This window comes from Vulpes vulpes, chromosome 11 (assembly GCF_048418805.1).
Source record: "Vulpes vulpes isolate BD-2025 chromosome 11, VulVul3, whole genome shotgun sequence".
NCBI lineage: Eukaryota > Metazoa > Chordata > Mammalia > Carnivora > Canidae > Vulpes > Vulpes vulpes.
In genome coordinates this window covers 29,224,500-29,241,057 of record NC_132790.1, presented here as the reverse complement: position 1 = coordinate 29,241,057, position 16,558 = coordinate 29,224,500, and the positions used below count along the sequence as shown (strand labels likewise).

General features: G+C 41.5%; 1 protein-coding gene across 7 annotated transcripts in view; it reads left to right on the top strand.

The window, feature by feature from the left end:
• Positions 1-3,088: 3,088 nt before the first annotated feature.
• Positions 3,089-16,558, top strand: part of INTS4 (integrator complex subunit 4) — a 110,982-nt gene continuing 97,512 nt past the window's right edge. For 3 of the 7 annotated variants that reach the window (XM_072725990.1, XM_072725991.1, XM_072725989.1), the window contains exons 1-2: positions 3,089-3,694; positions 8,675-8,869. In XM_072725990.1, the coding sequence (XP_072582091.1) occupies positions 3,641-3,694; positions 8,675-8,869 (249 nt within the window). In that variant the 5' untranslated portion in view covers positions 3,089-3,640. Of the gene's footprint in view, positions 3,695-6,995; positions 7,057-8,674; positions 8,870-16,558 lie in introns of those variants that run through there. The other 4 variants (XM_072725995.1, XM_072725994.1, XM_072725993.1 and 1 more) reach the window with 2 other exon arrangements.

Below are 16,558 nucleotides of genomic sequence, written 5' to 3'. Positions count from 1 at the left end.
AAAGAACACTGTCATTGTTCATTACATTATAACATGTAATGAGACTGCCCCTGGTCATTTGGAGCTCTTTTTGAGCCAACAGGCAGAGAAGGGGTTACTATACCATTCTGAGTGAGCAGCCCTTGGAAATTGGGTTGCTGTTATGCAATAGGGACAGGGAAGACTCTGAAGCTCAAGGGATTCACTGGGGTGCCCCATTCTATTCCTATGTGCAATGATGAAGGTCAAATGAAAATATCACCAATTCAATAAAGACAGTTTTTCACTTCAACATTAAAGAATGTGGAATGTTCTTGTTCCTATACCAGTCCAGCCCCAGTTTCTCCCTGTATGCAGTTTACTCTCAATATAAACTGAATTTTCTTTCGTTTTTGAAAATTTATTTGAGAGAGAGCACAGACCAGGGGAGAGGCAGAGGGAGAGGGAGAGCAGGGAGCCCAACTGATGGGGGAGGGGGGGAGGGCTTGATCCCAGGACCCTGAGATCATGACCTGAGCCAAAGGGAAATGCTTGACCAACTGAGCAATCCAGGCGCCCTATGAATTTTCTTTCATTTTCTAAGTGTACCAAACTTCTTGTGCCATATGTAATAACGATATTAGTATGTTTTATAATTGATGCACTTTTAACGTCTCTGAAATAAGCACACATTTTAAGATTGTTGTTGGCCAATTGTTCATGTGTAGATTGGATCATAGCAGTTCATGTTGCCATCGCTTCCCTTGAGCTCTATATCTCTTATCTTTGATTGCCATTTAATGAATCTTCAAAGAGATTACCTTATAATTTGCATTGAAATGAAAAGTTTTAATAGGCACAGAAAGGCATGGAAACACAGTAGTATGACACAAGATACAAATCTATGTGTAAGTAAGTTTATTTATTTATTATTTTTAAAGATTTTATTTATTTATTCATGAGAGACACACAGAGAGAGAGGCAGAGACAGGCAGAGGGAGAAGCAGGCTCCATGCAGGAAGCCGGATGTGGGACTTGATTCCAGAACTCTAGGATCATGCCCTGGGCTGAAGGCAGGCGCTTAACCACTGAGCCACCCAGGCATCCCTGTAAGTAAGTTTAAAAGAACTCTTCCAGTAAACATGCATAACAAATCGAAGCAATAATAAACCACTGGTTTTTAGTATTTTTTCTTAAATCTTATTTTTTCAATTCTCCTAATTTTGTAAATGTTTTTGTAATTTTTTAAGTGTTACATAAAACGATGATTTGTTTTACAATTGCTGGCAGTTTAGATTTGATAGAATATGGTAATGATAGTAGTAGCTGCTAACATTTACTGAAGGTACTGTTTGTGCTTTTCATTTGGTTTGACACATTTGTTTATGTCGTAGTCTCTGTGATCTGGAAAGTGTCTTTCCTGAAAATTCACTATTTTGAGGGCACCTAGGTGGCTTCGCTGGTTAAGTGCCCAACTCTTGATTTCTGTTCAGGTCGTGATCTCAGGGTCTTGAGATCAAGCCACATGTCTGACTGCACTGGGCATGGAGCTTGCTTGGGATTCTTTCTCCCTCTCCTTCTGTCCCTCCCTCCCATGCTCCTACCCCCTCACCTGCTGGCACTCTAACTCTCTCTCAAAACAAATAGACAAACAAACAAAAACACACTATTTTTTTTTAAGATTTATTTATTTATTTATTTATTTATTTATTTATGATAGACATACAGAGAGAAGCAGAGACACAGGCAGAGGGACAAGCAGGCTCCACGCAGGGAGCCTGATGTGGGACTCGATCCCGGGTCTCCAGGATCATGCTCTGGGCTGAAGGCAGGCACTAAACCACTGAGCCACCCAGGGATCCCCCAAAACACACTATTTTTAAAGCCAGAGCAAAAATTGTTTCCTCTGTATTTCCATGAGGCATTGTAGAAATGGAAAACTTGGGATCTCTGGGTGGTGCAGCGGTTTGGCGCCTGCCTTTGGCCCAGGGCACGATCCTGGAGAACCAGGATCGAGTCCCACGTCGGGCTCCCGGTGCATGGAGCCTGCTTCTCCCTCTGCCTGTGTCTCTGCCCCTCTCTCTCTCTCTATGACTATCATAAATAAAAAAAAAAAAAAAAAAAGAAATGGAAATCTTTTCTTCCCTTCTAGTTTCTTTGGCTGGTTTAATAATTAAATTGATATAAGACTGATTAACAGGAGAAAAACAAGTTTCATGTGTACAGGAGCCCGAAAGACATGAGGCCCAAAGACAGGCAGTTGAGGTTTATACGTCATCCTGAGCTTGGGAAAAGAAGAGGCCTGTGGCTTCCCAACGCTGAGAAAGACAATTCATAGAAAGATGAGAAGAGCAAATGTTTGGTGAACAAATGTTTGCTGTACTATGCAGATTAAATCTGAGAATACATTACCTTTGGTGCTAGTGTTCTCCTGGTACAGGTCCTCTAAATTCTTTTAGCAAGTTAAGGGGAAGGTAAACAGCTCTTCCTGAATCTATTACGCCTTGATTATCTTCAGCTAGAAATAATCCACATACCAAATGGCATATTTTGGGATCGTTATTCTACCCCTGCCCCATCCGGAGGAAGCTCATAGGTCTGTTTGATCACATTCCTGTTATCTAAGGATACTTGACCTCTTAGCTATGTTTGGGTGTCTCTTCCCAGTTACACTGTAGGACCCTGAGACTAAAGCAAATTATGTGTCTTGGGGTCTTCTGTACCTACCACAGCATCATGCTTTTGCAAGAAGTAAACAATGAAGGGCTAAAGCTTAATGACGGAGGTGAAACTCAACCTCGGGTTTCACTAACACGGGAAACACACTTTAGTCTGCCAAATGCTTCTGCGTTATTTCATTAACTGTCACTGCATCTTGGTCCGGTTCGGTGTGAGCGCATTTGTAGTTGAGACACAACACAGGCGGAGGGAGAAGCAGGCTCCCTGTGGAGAGCCCGATGTGGGACTCGATCCCGGGTCCCCAGGATCACGCCCTGGGCCGAAGGCAGGCGCCCCACCGCTGAGCCACCCGGGTGCCCCCAGAGTCCGTTCATTAAGCGCTAATCTTGGTCTGCAACTTTGGTGCTTGACCCTTGACCTCCGGATTCTTTTCCCTCTTTCCTACCTATCTGAGGAAGGGCTGATTCCATACAGATAGGTAGATTTCAAACAACTGAATGGGAAGGGAAAAGAAAAGAAAGCTGAAAAAGGCTACAAGCAGCACCCGGGGACGGCCGCAGCCTCGCTCCCCGATCTCTCCAGGGAAACGCCTCCGGCCGCCCCAGGTTTTGCCTCCAGCCGCGGCCCGTCCCGCCTCTGCCCTTTGCCCTGTACTTCCTCCCGCCCTTCCGCTCCCGCCCACTCCGAGAGCTGCGGCGAGCTTCCGGAGGCTCCCATTGGCTCGTGTACGCTTTCAGTCTCTCTTCCCTCCAGAGGCCCCGCCTCCTCGCTCTGCGCCCTCCTTTTCGTTCCGCCGGCGCACGAGGCGTAGGCGCACAAATTCGGCTGCACCGCGGGCAAGGGCAGTGGAGCAGCAGGAAGAGGCCTCTCTTTCTCGGAACCCCACTGCCTTGTGGGATTGTGGCGAGTTCCTCCGGCTGAGGCGGGTTTTCCGGATTCCGCTACCCGCCGCCCCTCCGCCTCCCTCGTGGAGTACGGAAGCTGAGAGGGCCCGCGGGCAGTCATGGCGGCTCACCTAAAGAAACGAGTGTACGAGGAATTCACTAAGGTGGTCCAGGTAAATTACGGAAGGGAAGGTCTCTGGGCCGGTCTGGGGCGGGGAAGGTTATCCACGCCCCAGACACTCTGCCAGAACAGACAGCGAAACCTGGGTTGAGTGCGGACTACTTTATAGGCTTCCCGAAAGTACACTTAAGGGGGCGTGTTCGTTTGCAGCTGCTGTTGTCATCATTAGTCTGTGCGGTCCGACGCTTAAAAAAATAAAACTATTAGAGGGAACAGATAGCACTGTACGATTTACGGGGATGTCCTCTCCGTTATTTCAGCTTACTCGGGTTACATTAGCACCTTCGTTCTACAGATGGTGGCTCAAAAGCTTCTGGAGGGATGCGAGGATCCAGAGCCCATTTCTGGTGGAGCCCTTCCCAACTCCTGTTGCAAAAACAAAAAGCGCCTAGGGACAAGTTGGTTATGTAGAACCCTGAGGGGTTGGAAGAGGAGTCTAGACTTCCTCCAGACCCAGCCAAAGCGGGGGGGGGGGGGGGCTGTCACAGGCTGCATCGGGGCAGAGGTTTCCATTTGTGGAACAGCTTACTTAGGAAGCAGGGCTGTACTTTCCGCCGTTAGAGTTAAGGACAGGTGATTCGATCTCCTGACACCTGTGACTGTCCATGTGTCGCCTCATAGATGTTGCTAAAGTAGAGGTTGATTCCAGGTTATCTCGTGTGTCCTGCTTCTCAGACTTTTTATGCAAATCGTCTGGTGATCTTGTTAAAATGTAGATTACCCCACTCAGTGGGGTGGGGGAAGGTAGGCAATAATCTGCATTTCTGACGAGCCCTCAATTGATGCTAGTAATCAAAAGCATTCTTAGATCCATAGAGTGGCCCCTAAATCCTTAGACTTCTAGTGTAGCAGGAGTTAGACCATCCAGCAGGAAACTCCTTAAACATTTCATTCATTCCTTTAACGAGAGTGTTGAGTGAGTGGTTACTGTGTATCAGGTATAGCTAAAGGTGTTGCTACAAAGTCCGGTACACATTAAGGTCCCTGTCCTTTAGGAGCTTGCAGACTAATGGGAGAGACAGAAAAGCATATCTGTGATTGTAATACAGAGATGAGTGTATTGACAAATCAAGTTTTTCTGTCTCTTTTCACTTATCATTTCTGTTTTGTGGACACATTTTTGTAGCATATTCCCACTGACTGTAGGGAAGTTAGTCTGCTTATTTATTATTATTTTTCTTATTTTTTTCTTTTTTTTAGATTTTATTTATTCATTCATGAGAGACAGAGAGAGAGAGACAGAGAGAGAGGCAGAGACACAGGCAGAGGGAGAAGCAGGTTCCATGCAGGGAGCCCCATGTGGGACTCGGTCCCAGGTCTCCAGGATCAGGCTCTAGGCTGAAGGCGGTGCTAAACCACAGAGCCACCTGGGCTGCCCTATTTTTTTTTTTTCCTTAAAAAGTGACTGAGATTTAGACTTGACATTTTCTAATTGCTCCATTTTATGTGAAATTAGTTTTCTTGAACTTTTAGAATGAGTCGAGGTCCAGGAAGGCTTTTCTTTTTTCTTTTTATTTTTAAGCGATCTCTACACCCACCGGCTCAAGCTCAACCTGGAATTCAAGAGTTGCATGTTGCACCAATTGAGCCATCCAGGGCCCCCTTAGGACTGTTTTTCTAGTTTCACAGAGCTTCTTCTGTGATTTGCTTTCTGGAATTTTCTGGGGCTGTTTCCCCTGCCCACTTTTTTTTTTCCTTTGTGATTATGGTAAAATACATATTTTGCCATTTAAACAATTTTTTTTTTTCTTTTTAAAGCTCAAGAATGAATAAGAGGCAGAGTGGCAGAGGAAGAGGGGAAGAGAGAATCTTTAGCAGGCTCCACGCTCAGTGTGGAGCCTGATGCAGGGCTTGATCTCACCACTCTGAGATTATGACTTGAGCCAAAATCAAGAGTTGGAAGCTTAACCAGCAGACTACCCAGGCTCCCCCATTTTAAACATTTTTAAGTGTACAGTTCACTGGCATGGACATTCACATTGTCGTGCAGTGTGATTTCCTTTCTAACTATAGTTCTTTTGTTCCCACTTCTCAAGAGTACTCACTTTTCCTTGAGCATGTCATGTGTTTACACTTCTCCAAACTCTTGTACCTGTTGTCTCTTTTACATGGAATGCATGTCATTTTTTCCAGTGTTTTTACTTTTGCATTTTTGTTTCAAGACCCAACTAAAACCTTATTAGCAAGAGTTTCGTCTCTTCCTCCACTGCTTCTGTGGCAAGTATTCTGTTTATACTCATCTATTTGTACTTATCACTTAGTGTTACTATAATTACAGTTGTTAACCTTAAAAATAGTTATTTTAGAAACGAAAATGTAATTATTTGGGAATAATAGAGAATGTGCAATTCAGGGCATGCATGCCATGGCAAAACCACAAGCAAGTCCAACAAACAAAAAAGAGGACCTTTATAATATGGAGAAGGAGGAAGTTGGGAGGGGTTATTTTGAAGGGAAAGTCTAGGGTGATAAGAGTTTCTTATTGGCTGACTTGCAACGGTGGTAGATTTCTTGTAGGAGATGCAATGTACATCTTTCTCCTTGGGGCCTGTAATTGATGATTTTTCTCTTGTGATCTATAAACCACAGTTCTTTCCCTAATTGATTATTGAGTGGCACTGTTCTCCCTTCTAGGCCCCCCACCCTTATATCCTCCTTACTCGATTTTAGTGAGTTTTCTCTATTAATTTCACATGGTGTACATATCTCCTTACCAGTCTGGGCTCCTTAAGGACAGAGATAATACCTCGTTCATCTCCGTGTCCTTTGTTATGGGTGGGAGAGTCTGAGTGGTATAAATGGAGGTCTTGGTTCTTGGATTCCCCACAAAGATTTATATGAGGATCCAAGCTTGAATAAAGACAGAAAGAGTGTAGCAAGCACAAAGCAGTTTACTAAGGACAGTACCCTTTCAAGAAGGGAGAGTGGGCAGGCCCAGAGATGGCTATTGTATTGGAGCTAGAGGGGTCTTATTGTGTTGGCTAGGTTACCCTGGGGCAGAGGTTGAAGAGGAAGCTGCATGTTCTATACTTGTGGCTCTTGGTCTGTCAGCTCCAGGGTGTTGGAAGCCTTGCCAGGATGTTAAGAAACACAAAGTCAGGATGTCGTGTCCTCAGGCTTCTAATGTGTCACCTATTTATCACCACCTTTGCCCCCAGCTCATGTCAAACTACTCTATCCCCCCTGGATGACCATAGGTCTTGGCTCACTAAAATGTTATTGATGGTTGACTAAGCAGATATTAGTTTGTCTTTCCCCTCACATACTCTTATGGAAAATCTTTCTCAGATTTTGACCTGATTGGAGCCCAAGTAACACTGAAGACTGAATTTGTGTAGAAAAGGATGGGAATGGGTAAGGATTTTAAGAAAAGAGCTCATTTTTTCATTTCATTCTGCATAATCATTACCATAGAGTGATGAAATGGGATCTTAGTGCATCTGATCTTTTCCTCTGCTATGAAGAAGAGGAGGGAGAGAGAACTATATGTAGTGCTTATTGTGTTTGTACACATAAAAAGACATTATACTTTAGTCTTCTCAAATATCTGTATCATACAGGAATTGTATTCCCTTTTATAGAAGAAGGATAGGCCTTCTCTCACTAGTAAGTGGTTACTGAACCCAAGTTCTGAATTCAAAATCTTTGGTCTCTTTATATCATGCTCTGCTTTGTTCCTGACTAGAATAATTCTAATCTTTTCTCTGTAGTATTGTAATTTTTTTTTTGTAGTATTGTAAATTTGATGAGAGGTGATTGCTCAGGATATCAAAACAATGCATCAAATGTTAAGGAAAATTATTGATTTTAACATTTGTTGTCTTTATGATGAGCTCAATACCTACCCAGCAGAGCCTGACTTAAGCCTTGGAGTGACAGTTTCCCTTTTACGTCAACTTTTTGGACTCCTTATAATAATGAATATATCTAGAAAGTTTCTAGTTATAAGCCATTCTTGAGAGAATTGAGAAAATAGTTACATAATTTTGTGTGTCCTGTGGTTCAGATGAGGATCCCTAGCTGAGAAAGACTGATAGTAGTGTCATAATTCCCATTTTATAAATGATGACAGTAAGAATTATGACTTACTTAGAGCAGCAGAATTGGAACTCAGAGACCAGTCCTAATGCTGAACAATCATTCAGGAAACATTTGTTAAGTGGCTACAGTTTGCAAGGAAGTTGACTATTTTTTAAATTTTTTTTATACTAATCAATCATCCTTTTAATAAAGGCAGGATGGTTTGGGTAGTCATTTGGAGTAAGGAGAAGACTTTTTACTCAATGTAAGCTACAGATAGTTTCCATCAGTTCCAGTTTTCTCACAAGGAAAGCTGAGCCAGGTAGGTGTCTCAGCACAGTCTGAACATATTTATAGAATCAAGATTTTTTTTTATGTATTATTTTAAAGATCTTATTTATTTGAAAGAGAGGGAGAGAGAGAGAGGGAGAGAGAGAGAGAGAAAAGAGCTTGAGCAGGGGAGAGGAGCAGAGGGAAAGGGAGAAGCAGATGCCCTGCTGAACAGAGAGCCTGATTTGGTGCTCAATCCCAGGACCCTGAGATCACGATCTGAACCGAAGGCAGATTCTTAACTGATTGAGTCACCCAGGTGCCCCGAGATTTCTTTTTAAGTAAAGAATGGAGCAGATATTTCATGTGTCCTTTTAACCCAAAAGCTACAACAGTCCTGAGAGATTGGTAGAACAAAATGTTAGTGGATCTATTTTACAGAAAAAGAAATTGAGACTTGTAGAAATGAAATGACTAGTCCAAAGTGGTGGGAGCTAGTGAAAAGCAAAATGGGGACTCATAGTCTTGCCTCCACTCCAGTGCCCATTTTCTAGTTCATAACACTGCTTTTTCCTAAAGTTAAGTCTATCAGTTAAATATATTATCTGGAATAAGGAAATGAGGCAAAGTGAAATTGGCAGAGCCTCTATTTTCATGTGTTATCTTTCCTATTCCTTTGCAGCAACAACAGGAGGAAATTGCAACCAAGAAACTGCGATTGACAAAACCAAGTAAATCTGCAGCACTCCACATAGATCTGTGTAAAGCTACCTCCCCAGCAGATGCTTTGCAGTATCTACTCCAGTTTGCCAGAAAGCCTGTTGAAGCAGAAAGTGTGGAAGGAGTAGTCAGGATTCTCTTGGAACATTATTACAAGGTAAGAACGTCTTGAGGACCTGATGGGAGTATAAGAATTGTATCATGTCTACCAAATGGGTTAGTATTGCAAGATAAATAAGGAGGTGTTAATTCAGCACTCTTTTATTGAGGGCCTTCCATCTGTGGGGCACTATAGATACAGATATAGAGATAAAAAATGATCCAAATCCTGTTTGCAGAAACTTGCTGCGTCTCTGTGTGGATGTAGAGAGTATCCATATAGCATATACAGAGACAGATGTGAACATACTGCTGGGGGTAGTGTTGCCTGTGTTACGTAGAGTGCAGTGGGAATACAAAAGAGGACTTCAGCCTTGACCCTCTGTAACCAGATTTGTCTCTGAAATGTCATCCTGTCATCCTGTCTTATTGCCCTAATTCAAGGCCCTCGTGTCTAATTTGATAGCCCACTTCTTTTTAACCTTATTTTCCCTTCCTTAGCAGCATTTCTCCATGTATTTTACTGAGTTAGAAAAAACATCAATTTGTGATTTATTAAACTTCAGGAAATACTTTAAGCAGAAATGAAATTCATGAGTTGTGTTATTTTTCAGTTTATGTAAGTAAAATCTGAAGTAAAAGGGAAGACATGATTTCCAAATGTATGAATCACAGATGAATCAAAGTTTTAAACTTAATATGAAAATTTTCAAGCCTATAAAAGAGTTGAGACAGTACTATAATGAACAGCCAAATAACCCGTCTCTGGGATTCAACACTTAACAAATATTTTGCCAAATTTTCTCCCTCTGTTTGCTTTCCTTAAGTTTTTAAAAGTATCATATATTTCCCTAAATAGTTCAATAAGAAACTTAAAAAATAGAACACTTTAACCACATCAAATAAAACTAAAAATTCCTTAATGTCCTCTAACAATTAGTCCATATTCAGATTTCTCTTATTCCCCAAATATCTTTTTATAGTTGATTTGTTAAAATCAAAATGCAAACACTATTCACACATGACATTTTGTCTTTTTTTAATCTAGAACAATTTTTATTATTTTGGTGACCGTATAAAGAAATTCAGTCAGTTGTTGATAAAATGTCTTGTTTTCTGAATGTGTTTACTTCCTCGGGGGTTAATTTGATCCTCTATCCCTTTCATTTACAAGGAATGGAAAGTTAGATATACAGTATAGGCTTTGTTAGATTCAGGTTAAGCATATTTTTGAAATTTTAAATAGTATGTTATAGATGATGATTTGTATTTCATAATGTATCTGTCAGGGTGCATGTAATGTCTTCAAGTGTTCCCATCAGGTTTTCTCATCAGTCTCTTTTATTTCTGTAAACTATTTAAATCGTTTATTTAAATCGTTTATGTGTGACATAAAGGGTCTTTTCCTTTACATATAAAATGTTCTAGCTTAATCAGAAATGCTTGTAGTTTCCCAAAGATGTCGTGGATTGTTCAGAAATCCATGTCGTTTCACATGCTTTTCCCCTAGGCTAGAACCCCTCTGTCTTCTTCCCACTGCCCTGTGATCTGGTTTGCCACCTTTCTCCGTCAAGCATATTCTTTCAGTCTTTCCACTTACGTTTCCTTCTGCCTAGAACATTTCCCTCAGGTGTTCATATGTCTACATTTTACACTTTGTTCAAGTCACAGCTCAAATGTCACTTTATCATTAAGGCCTTTTTTTAAACCCTATATTTAAAATTGAAACTGCCTATTCTACCCTAAAACCTCCTAGCCCCCTTCCTTGATTTAGTCTTCTCCATAGCACTTACTATCTTCTCATATATATTTTTTAAATTGAGAGAGCAAGCATGTGTGTGGGAGGAGGGAGGGAGAGAGAGGGAGAAAAATCCTCAAGCAGACTCCGTGCTGAGCATTGTAGCCCAATATGGGGCTTGATCTCACAACCCTGAAATCATGACCTGAGTTAAAATCAAGAGTCCAACTGAGCCACCTTGGCACTGTCCCCATCTTCTCATATTCTATATGATTTTCTCATTTATTTGGTTCCTTGTCTGTTTCCCCATACAATAATGTAAGCACCTCTTGAACAGGGATTTTTTTTGTTTTTTTGAATTGATGAATCAAGAGTCCAACTGAGCCACCTTGGCACTGTCCCCATTTTCTCATATTCTATATGATTTTCTCATTTATTTGGTTCCTTGTCTGTTTCCCCATACAATAATGTAAGCGCCTCTTGAACAGGGATTTTTTTATTTTTTTGAATTGATGAATCCGGGTACCCAGTACCCAGCTGGGTAGCTCAGGTGGTTAAGCATCTGCCTTCGGCTCAAATCATGGTCCCTGGGATCAAACCCTGAGTTGGGCTTCCTGCTCAGCGGGGAGCCTTTCCTCCCTCTCCCGGTGCTACTCCTGCTGCTTGTGCACTTGTTCTATCTCTGTCAAATAAATAAAATCTTTGAAAAATAAATAAAATCGTTAAAAATAAATACAATAAATTGATGAATCAGCAGTACCAAGAACAGTGTGTGGTAAAATTAATATTTGTTGAGTGAGTGAGTGTATGCTTTTATGAGACTTGTTACTCAGTTAACAAATGCTTATTATATATCAGGAATTTTTCTGGGCACTGGGCAGTCCTGTTAGCTCTTAGTATTGCTAGTGTTTGCCGTATGTCTCTCTCCTTTAGACTTTAAGCCCTTAAGTTCAGAGACTACAAATCTGTTTAGTCTGTGTCCCAGCGTGTGGCTTGGTTCCTGGAACATTGTAGGGGGTTAATAAATGCATCTCTCATGTTTTACATGAATGTCATCAGGGTTTCTGTTTTCAGGTTTTTAGACACTTAGTGATCTATTTTTAGTTACCTCTTAGCAATATCTACTTATCTATTTTTTTTTTTTTTAAGATTTTACTTATTTATTTCAGGAGAGACAGGGAGAGAGAGGCAGAGACACAGGCAGAGGGAGAAGCAGGCTCCATGCAGGGTGCCTGAAGTGGGACTTGATCCCTGGTCTCCAGGATCACTCCCTAGGCTGAAGGTGGTGCTAAACTGCTGAGCCACCGGGCTGCCCAAACTTGTTGGAATTTATAAAGCTCTTTCCATGTGTGATATTTTTTAATCCTGATGACAACATCATTGTTATTTATGTAATCCAGGTAAGAAACTAAGCTTGGAGCAGTTTAGTTTCCAAGGTGACCCAGCTAAGTAAATGGACGGTCTGGATTTGAATGGTGGAGGGTTAACTTGTTGTCATGAAACATTTCAAATATATATACAAGTAGAGAGAATGGTTTAATTAATTCTAGTGTACCCAGTACCCAGTTTTCAGCAGTTACCACTTTATGGCCAAACTTGTTTTATTCTCATGCCTCCCATCCAGCAGTCTGTTTCCATTTCCTCCACTCTTATCCTCTCTGCCAAATTCTCCCTGAGACCATATCATTTTGTTCATAGATTTCAATTTATATCTCTAAACAATACTATTTTAAAAGACATAATCACAATACCATTATCATGTCTAAAAGAAAAATTGGGGATCCCTGGGTGGCGCAGCGGTTTGGCACCTGCCTTTGGCCCAGGGCGCTATCCTGGAGACCCGGGATCGAATTCCACATCGGGCTCCCAGTGCATGGAGCCTGCTTCTCCCTCTACCTGTGTCTCTGCCTCTCTCTCTCTCTCTGTGACTATCATAAATAAATTAAAAAATTAAAAAAAAAATAAAAGAAAAATTGAACTCTGGCATTCCGATGTCATATCCTACACTATTTAACCAGGCCATGCTGCTTACATTAGTCTAGCAGATTCTAGCCCCAAAGGGAATGAGGGGAGATGCCATGTATCCAGGTCTAGATTGATAACTGTACAATTTTTTATCCTTTCGTCTTATATCCATCAATGTGATCTCTCATATTTTAGATAGACTGCTTGGGCTTCTGCTTCTCTCCTCCAAATTTTTTTGTGGTCAGGCAGCAGTATCTGAACTTCTTTTACATGAGGGGTTCATTTATATTACTGTGCTGGTTGCTGTGAAGGATGTAGAACTGTGAGATATGTTTCTTGTCCTTTTGGGGCTAGCAGTATAGTTGATATACCAAATAATACATGTAGTAAATAGGGATGCCTGGGTGGCTCAGTGGTTGAGTGTCTGCCTTTGGCTCAGGGCATGATCCTGGAGTCCCGGGATCGGGTCCCACATCGGGGTCCCTGTGAGGAGCCTGCTTCTCCCTCTGCTTATGTCTCTGCCTCTCTCTGTGTCTCTCATGAATAAAAAAATAAAATCTTAAAAAATATATATGTATTATATATGCATATATATGTAGTAAATAGATAACAAGAGCTAAAGTTATTCATTTGTTCATTTTTTTAAAGAGATTTTTAAAAAGATTTATTTATTTATTTATTAATAGAGACACACACAGAGAGAGAGAGAGAGAGAGAGAGAGAGAGAGGCAGAGACAGGCAGAGGGAGAAGCAGGCTCCACTCAGGGAGGCCGACATGGGACTTGATCCTGGGTCTCCAGGATCATGCCCTGGACCAAGGGCGGTGCTAAACCGCTGAGCCACCCGGCCTGCCCCATTTGTTTTTTTGTTTTTTTGTTTTTTTAATTTTCTTGAAATGTCATGTATTCTAACTCTGTGCCAGGCTTTGTGGAGATGTTGGAGATAAGAGATGATTATGTGATCCCCAACCTGAGTCTAGTTGGATAGATATACAATAAATGGATAATAATATAGTGTTATAGGTGCTGTGAAATCTGGGACAGGTTATGATGTTACCTCAAAGAAGAGGGTAATCAGTTTGATTTGGGATTAGGGGACTAAAGTAGTAGTGATGCTTGAGATGAGTCGTCTTTTTTTTAAAAAAATATTTTATTTATTTATTCATGAGAGACACAGAGAGAGAGAGAGGCAGAGACACAGGCAGAGGGAGAAGCAGGCTCCACTCAGGGAGCCTGACATGGGACTCGATCCCGGGTCTCCAGGATCATGCCCTGGGCTGAAGGCGGCGCTAAACCGCTGAGCCACCCAGGGATCCCAGAGAGAGAAAGAATCTTAAGCAGGCTCCATGCATACCGTGGAGCCTGATGCAGGGCTTGATCTCAGAACCCTGAGATCATGACCTGAGCCAAAATCAGGAGTTCGACACTTAACTAACCAAACCACCGGGGGACCCACACTTTTCAAACTTTTTTTTGTGAAATATAACACATAAAGAAGAGTATGTAGAAAAACCTCATTCAGGCTGTTGCTCTATCACACACTATGAACACTGTGTGTAACCACCATCCAGGTCAAGAAATGGAATATTATCAGCTTCTTGTAAGCTTCCTCAAAATCCCCTCTAATGATTTAGATCTTTCCTAAAAGATGACCTACACTGTTCTGACTTTCAGGGTAATAACTGTCTTTCTTTTATTTCTTACCATTAAGCCTGCACTTCTTTTTTTTTTATTCATGACAGTCACAGAGAGAGAGAGAGAGAGAGAGAGAGGCAGAGACACAGGCAGAGGGAGAAGCAGGCTCCATGCACCGGGAGCCCGACGTGGGATTCAATCCCGGGTCTCCAGGATTGCGCCCTGGGCCAAAGGCAGGCGCTAAACCACTGCGCCACCCAGGGATCCCAAGCCTGCACTTCTAAATACAGTTTATTTTTGTCTTTTTTAAAAAAACCTCATATAATTAGAAAATTATATGAGAATATAGTGTATATCTTTTTATGTGTGGCTTTTGCTCAGAATTCTACTTATATTGGTATTCATTCATATTGTTGACAGTAGCTATAGTTCTTTCTTTCTTTCTTTATCTATCTATCTATCTATCTATCTATCTATCTATCTATTTATTTAAAAGGTTTTATTTATTTATTTATTTATGAGAGAGACACAGAGAGAGAGGCAGAGACACAGGTAGAGGGAGAAGCAGGCTCCACACGGAGCCCAACGTGGGACTTGATCCCGAGTCTCCAGGATCACACCCTGGGCCAATGGCAGGCGCCAAACTGCTGAGCCACCCAGGGATCCCACTATAGTTCATTTTTACCAAAGCATAACATTTCATTGAATGGATATACTCTAATTTATTCATTCCATTATTGAGGGACATTTAGACTGTCTCCACTTTTTAGCTCTTACAGGCTAGTGCCATGAACATTTTGTATAAGTCTCTTGGTATGCATTTCTTACATTTCTGTATTCTGTATACCCTGGAGTGAAATTACTGAGCCAACTTTTTCAAAGTGGTAGTACCAATTTACACTGCTGTTGGCACTGTGAGAATTCCAGTTCCACATATTTGCCACATTGGAATTGTTGATCTTTTTCATTTGACAGTTCCTGTTGTATTTTGATGAAAAGAAGTTCTTAACGTAGTTCAATTTGACAACCTTTTCATTTGTTTTTGGACTTTTCTTATCTGACGTAAGAAGGGTTTGCCAACCCTGAACTCATGAAGACATTTTGCTGCATTATTACTAGAAGCTTACTTGCTTTTCACACATGGGATAATTTGTGTGTATGTTGCTTGTGTAAATGGAAATTCAAATGTCCAGCACCATTTATTGAAAAGAATATCCTTTCTCAGGCAGCCCCGGTAGCGCAGCGGTTTAGCGCCGCCTGCAGCCCAGGGTGTGATCCTGGAGTCCTGGGATCAAGTCCCACCTCAGGCTCCCTGCATGGAGCCTGCTTCTCCCTCTGCCTGTGTCTCTGCCTCTCTCTATCTCTCTCTCTGTGTGTGTCTCAGATAAATAAATAAAATCTTAAAAAAGAAAAAGCTGAAAGCTTTAAAAAAAAAAAAAGAATATCCTTTCTCCTTTGTTCTGCAGTACCACCTTTGTGGCAAGTGAAGCGTCTGTATATAGGTATTTCAGGTCTTTCTATTCTATTCCAGTAGTCTATTTGGCTATTCTTATGCCAGTACCATGCTGTCTTAGCATAGCATTATATTAAATCTTGACATCTGGTAGGACAAGTTCACTTACTTTTCTTTTCTGTAAGAATATCTTAGGGATGCCTGGGTGGCTCAGTGGTTGGGTGTCTGCCTTGGACTCAGGTTATGATCCCGGGGTCCTGGGATCGAATTTTGCATTGGACTCCCTGCAGGAAGTCTGCTTCTCCCTCTGCCTATCTCTCTGTGTCTCTCATGAATAAATAAATAAAAATCATAAAAAAAGAATATCTTAGTCATTCTTGATCTTTTCATTTCTTTATGAATTTGAAATCAGTTTGTGAAATTTTGCCCCCAAACAAAATTTCTGTTAGGATTTTGATTAGATTTACATTAATGCGGGGATCCCTGGGTGGCGCAGCGGTTTGGCGCCTGCCTTTGGCCCAGGGCGCGATCCTGGAGACCCGGGATCAAATCCCACGTCAGGCTCCCGGTGCATGGAGCCTGCTTCTCTCCCTCTGCCTATGTCTCTGCCTCTCTCTCTCTCTGTGACTATAATAAATAAATAAAAAAAATTAAAAATAAAATAAAATAAAATGAAAAGGAGGAGATCCCTGGGTGGCTCAGCGGTTTAGCACCACCTTTGGCCCGGGGTGTGATCCTGGGGTCCCGGGATGGAGTCCTGCGTTGGGCTCCCGGCACGGACCCTGCTTCTCTCTCTGCCTGTGTCTCTGCCTCTTTCTCTCTCTCTCTCTCTATCATGAATAAATAAATAAGATCTTAAAAATAAAATAAAATGAAAAGGAGACTGGAAAGTTTAAAAAAAAAAGATTTACATTAATGCTATAGTTCTTTTTTTTTTTTTTAAGATTTTATTTATTT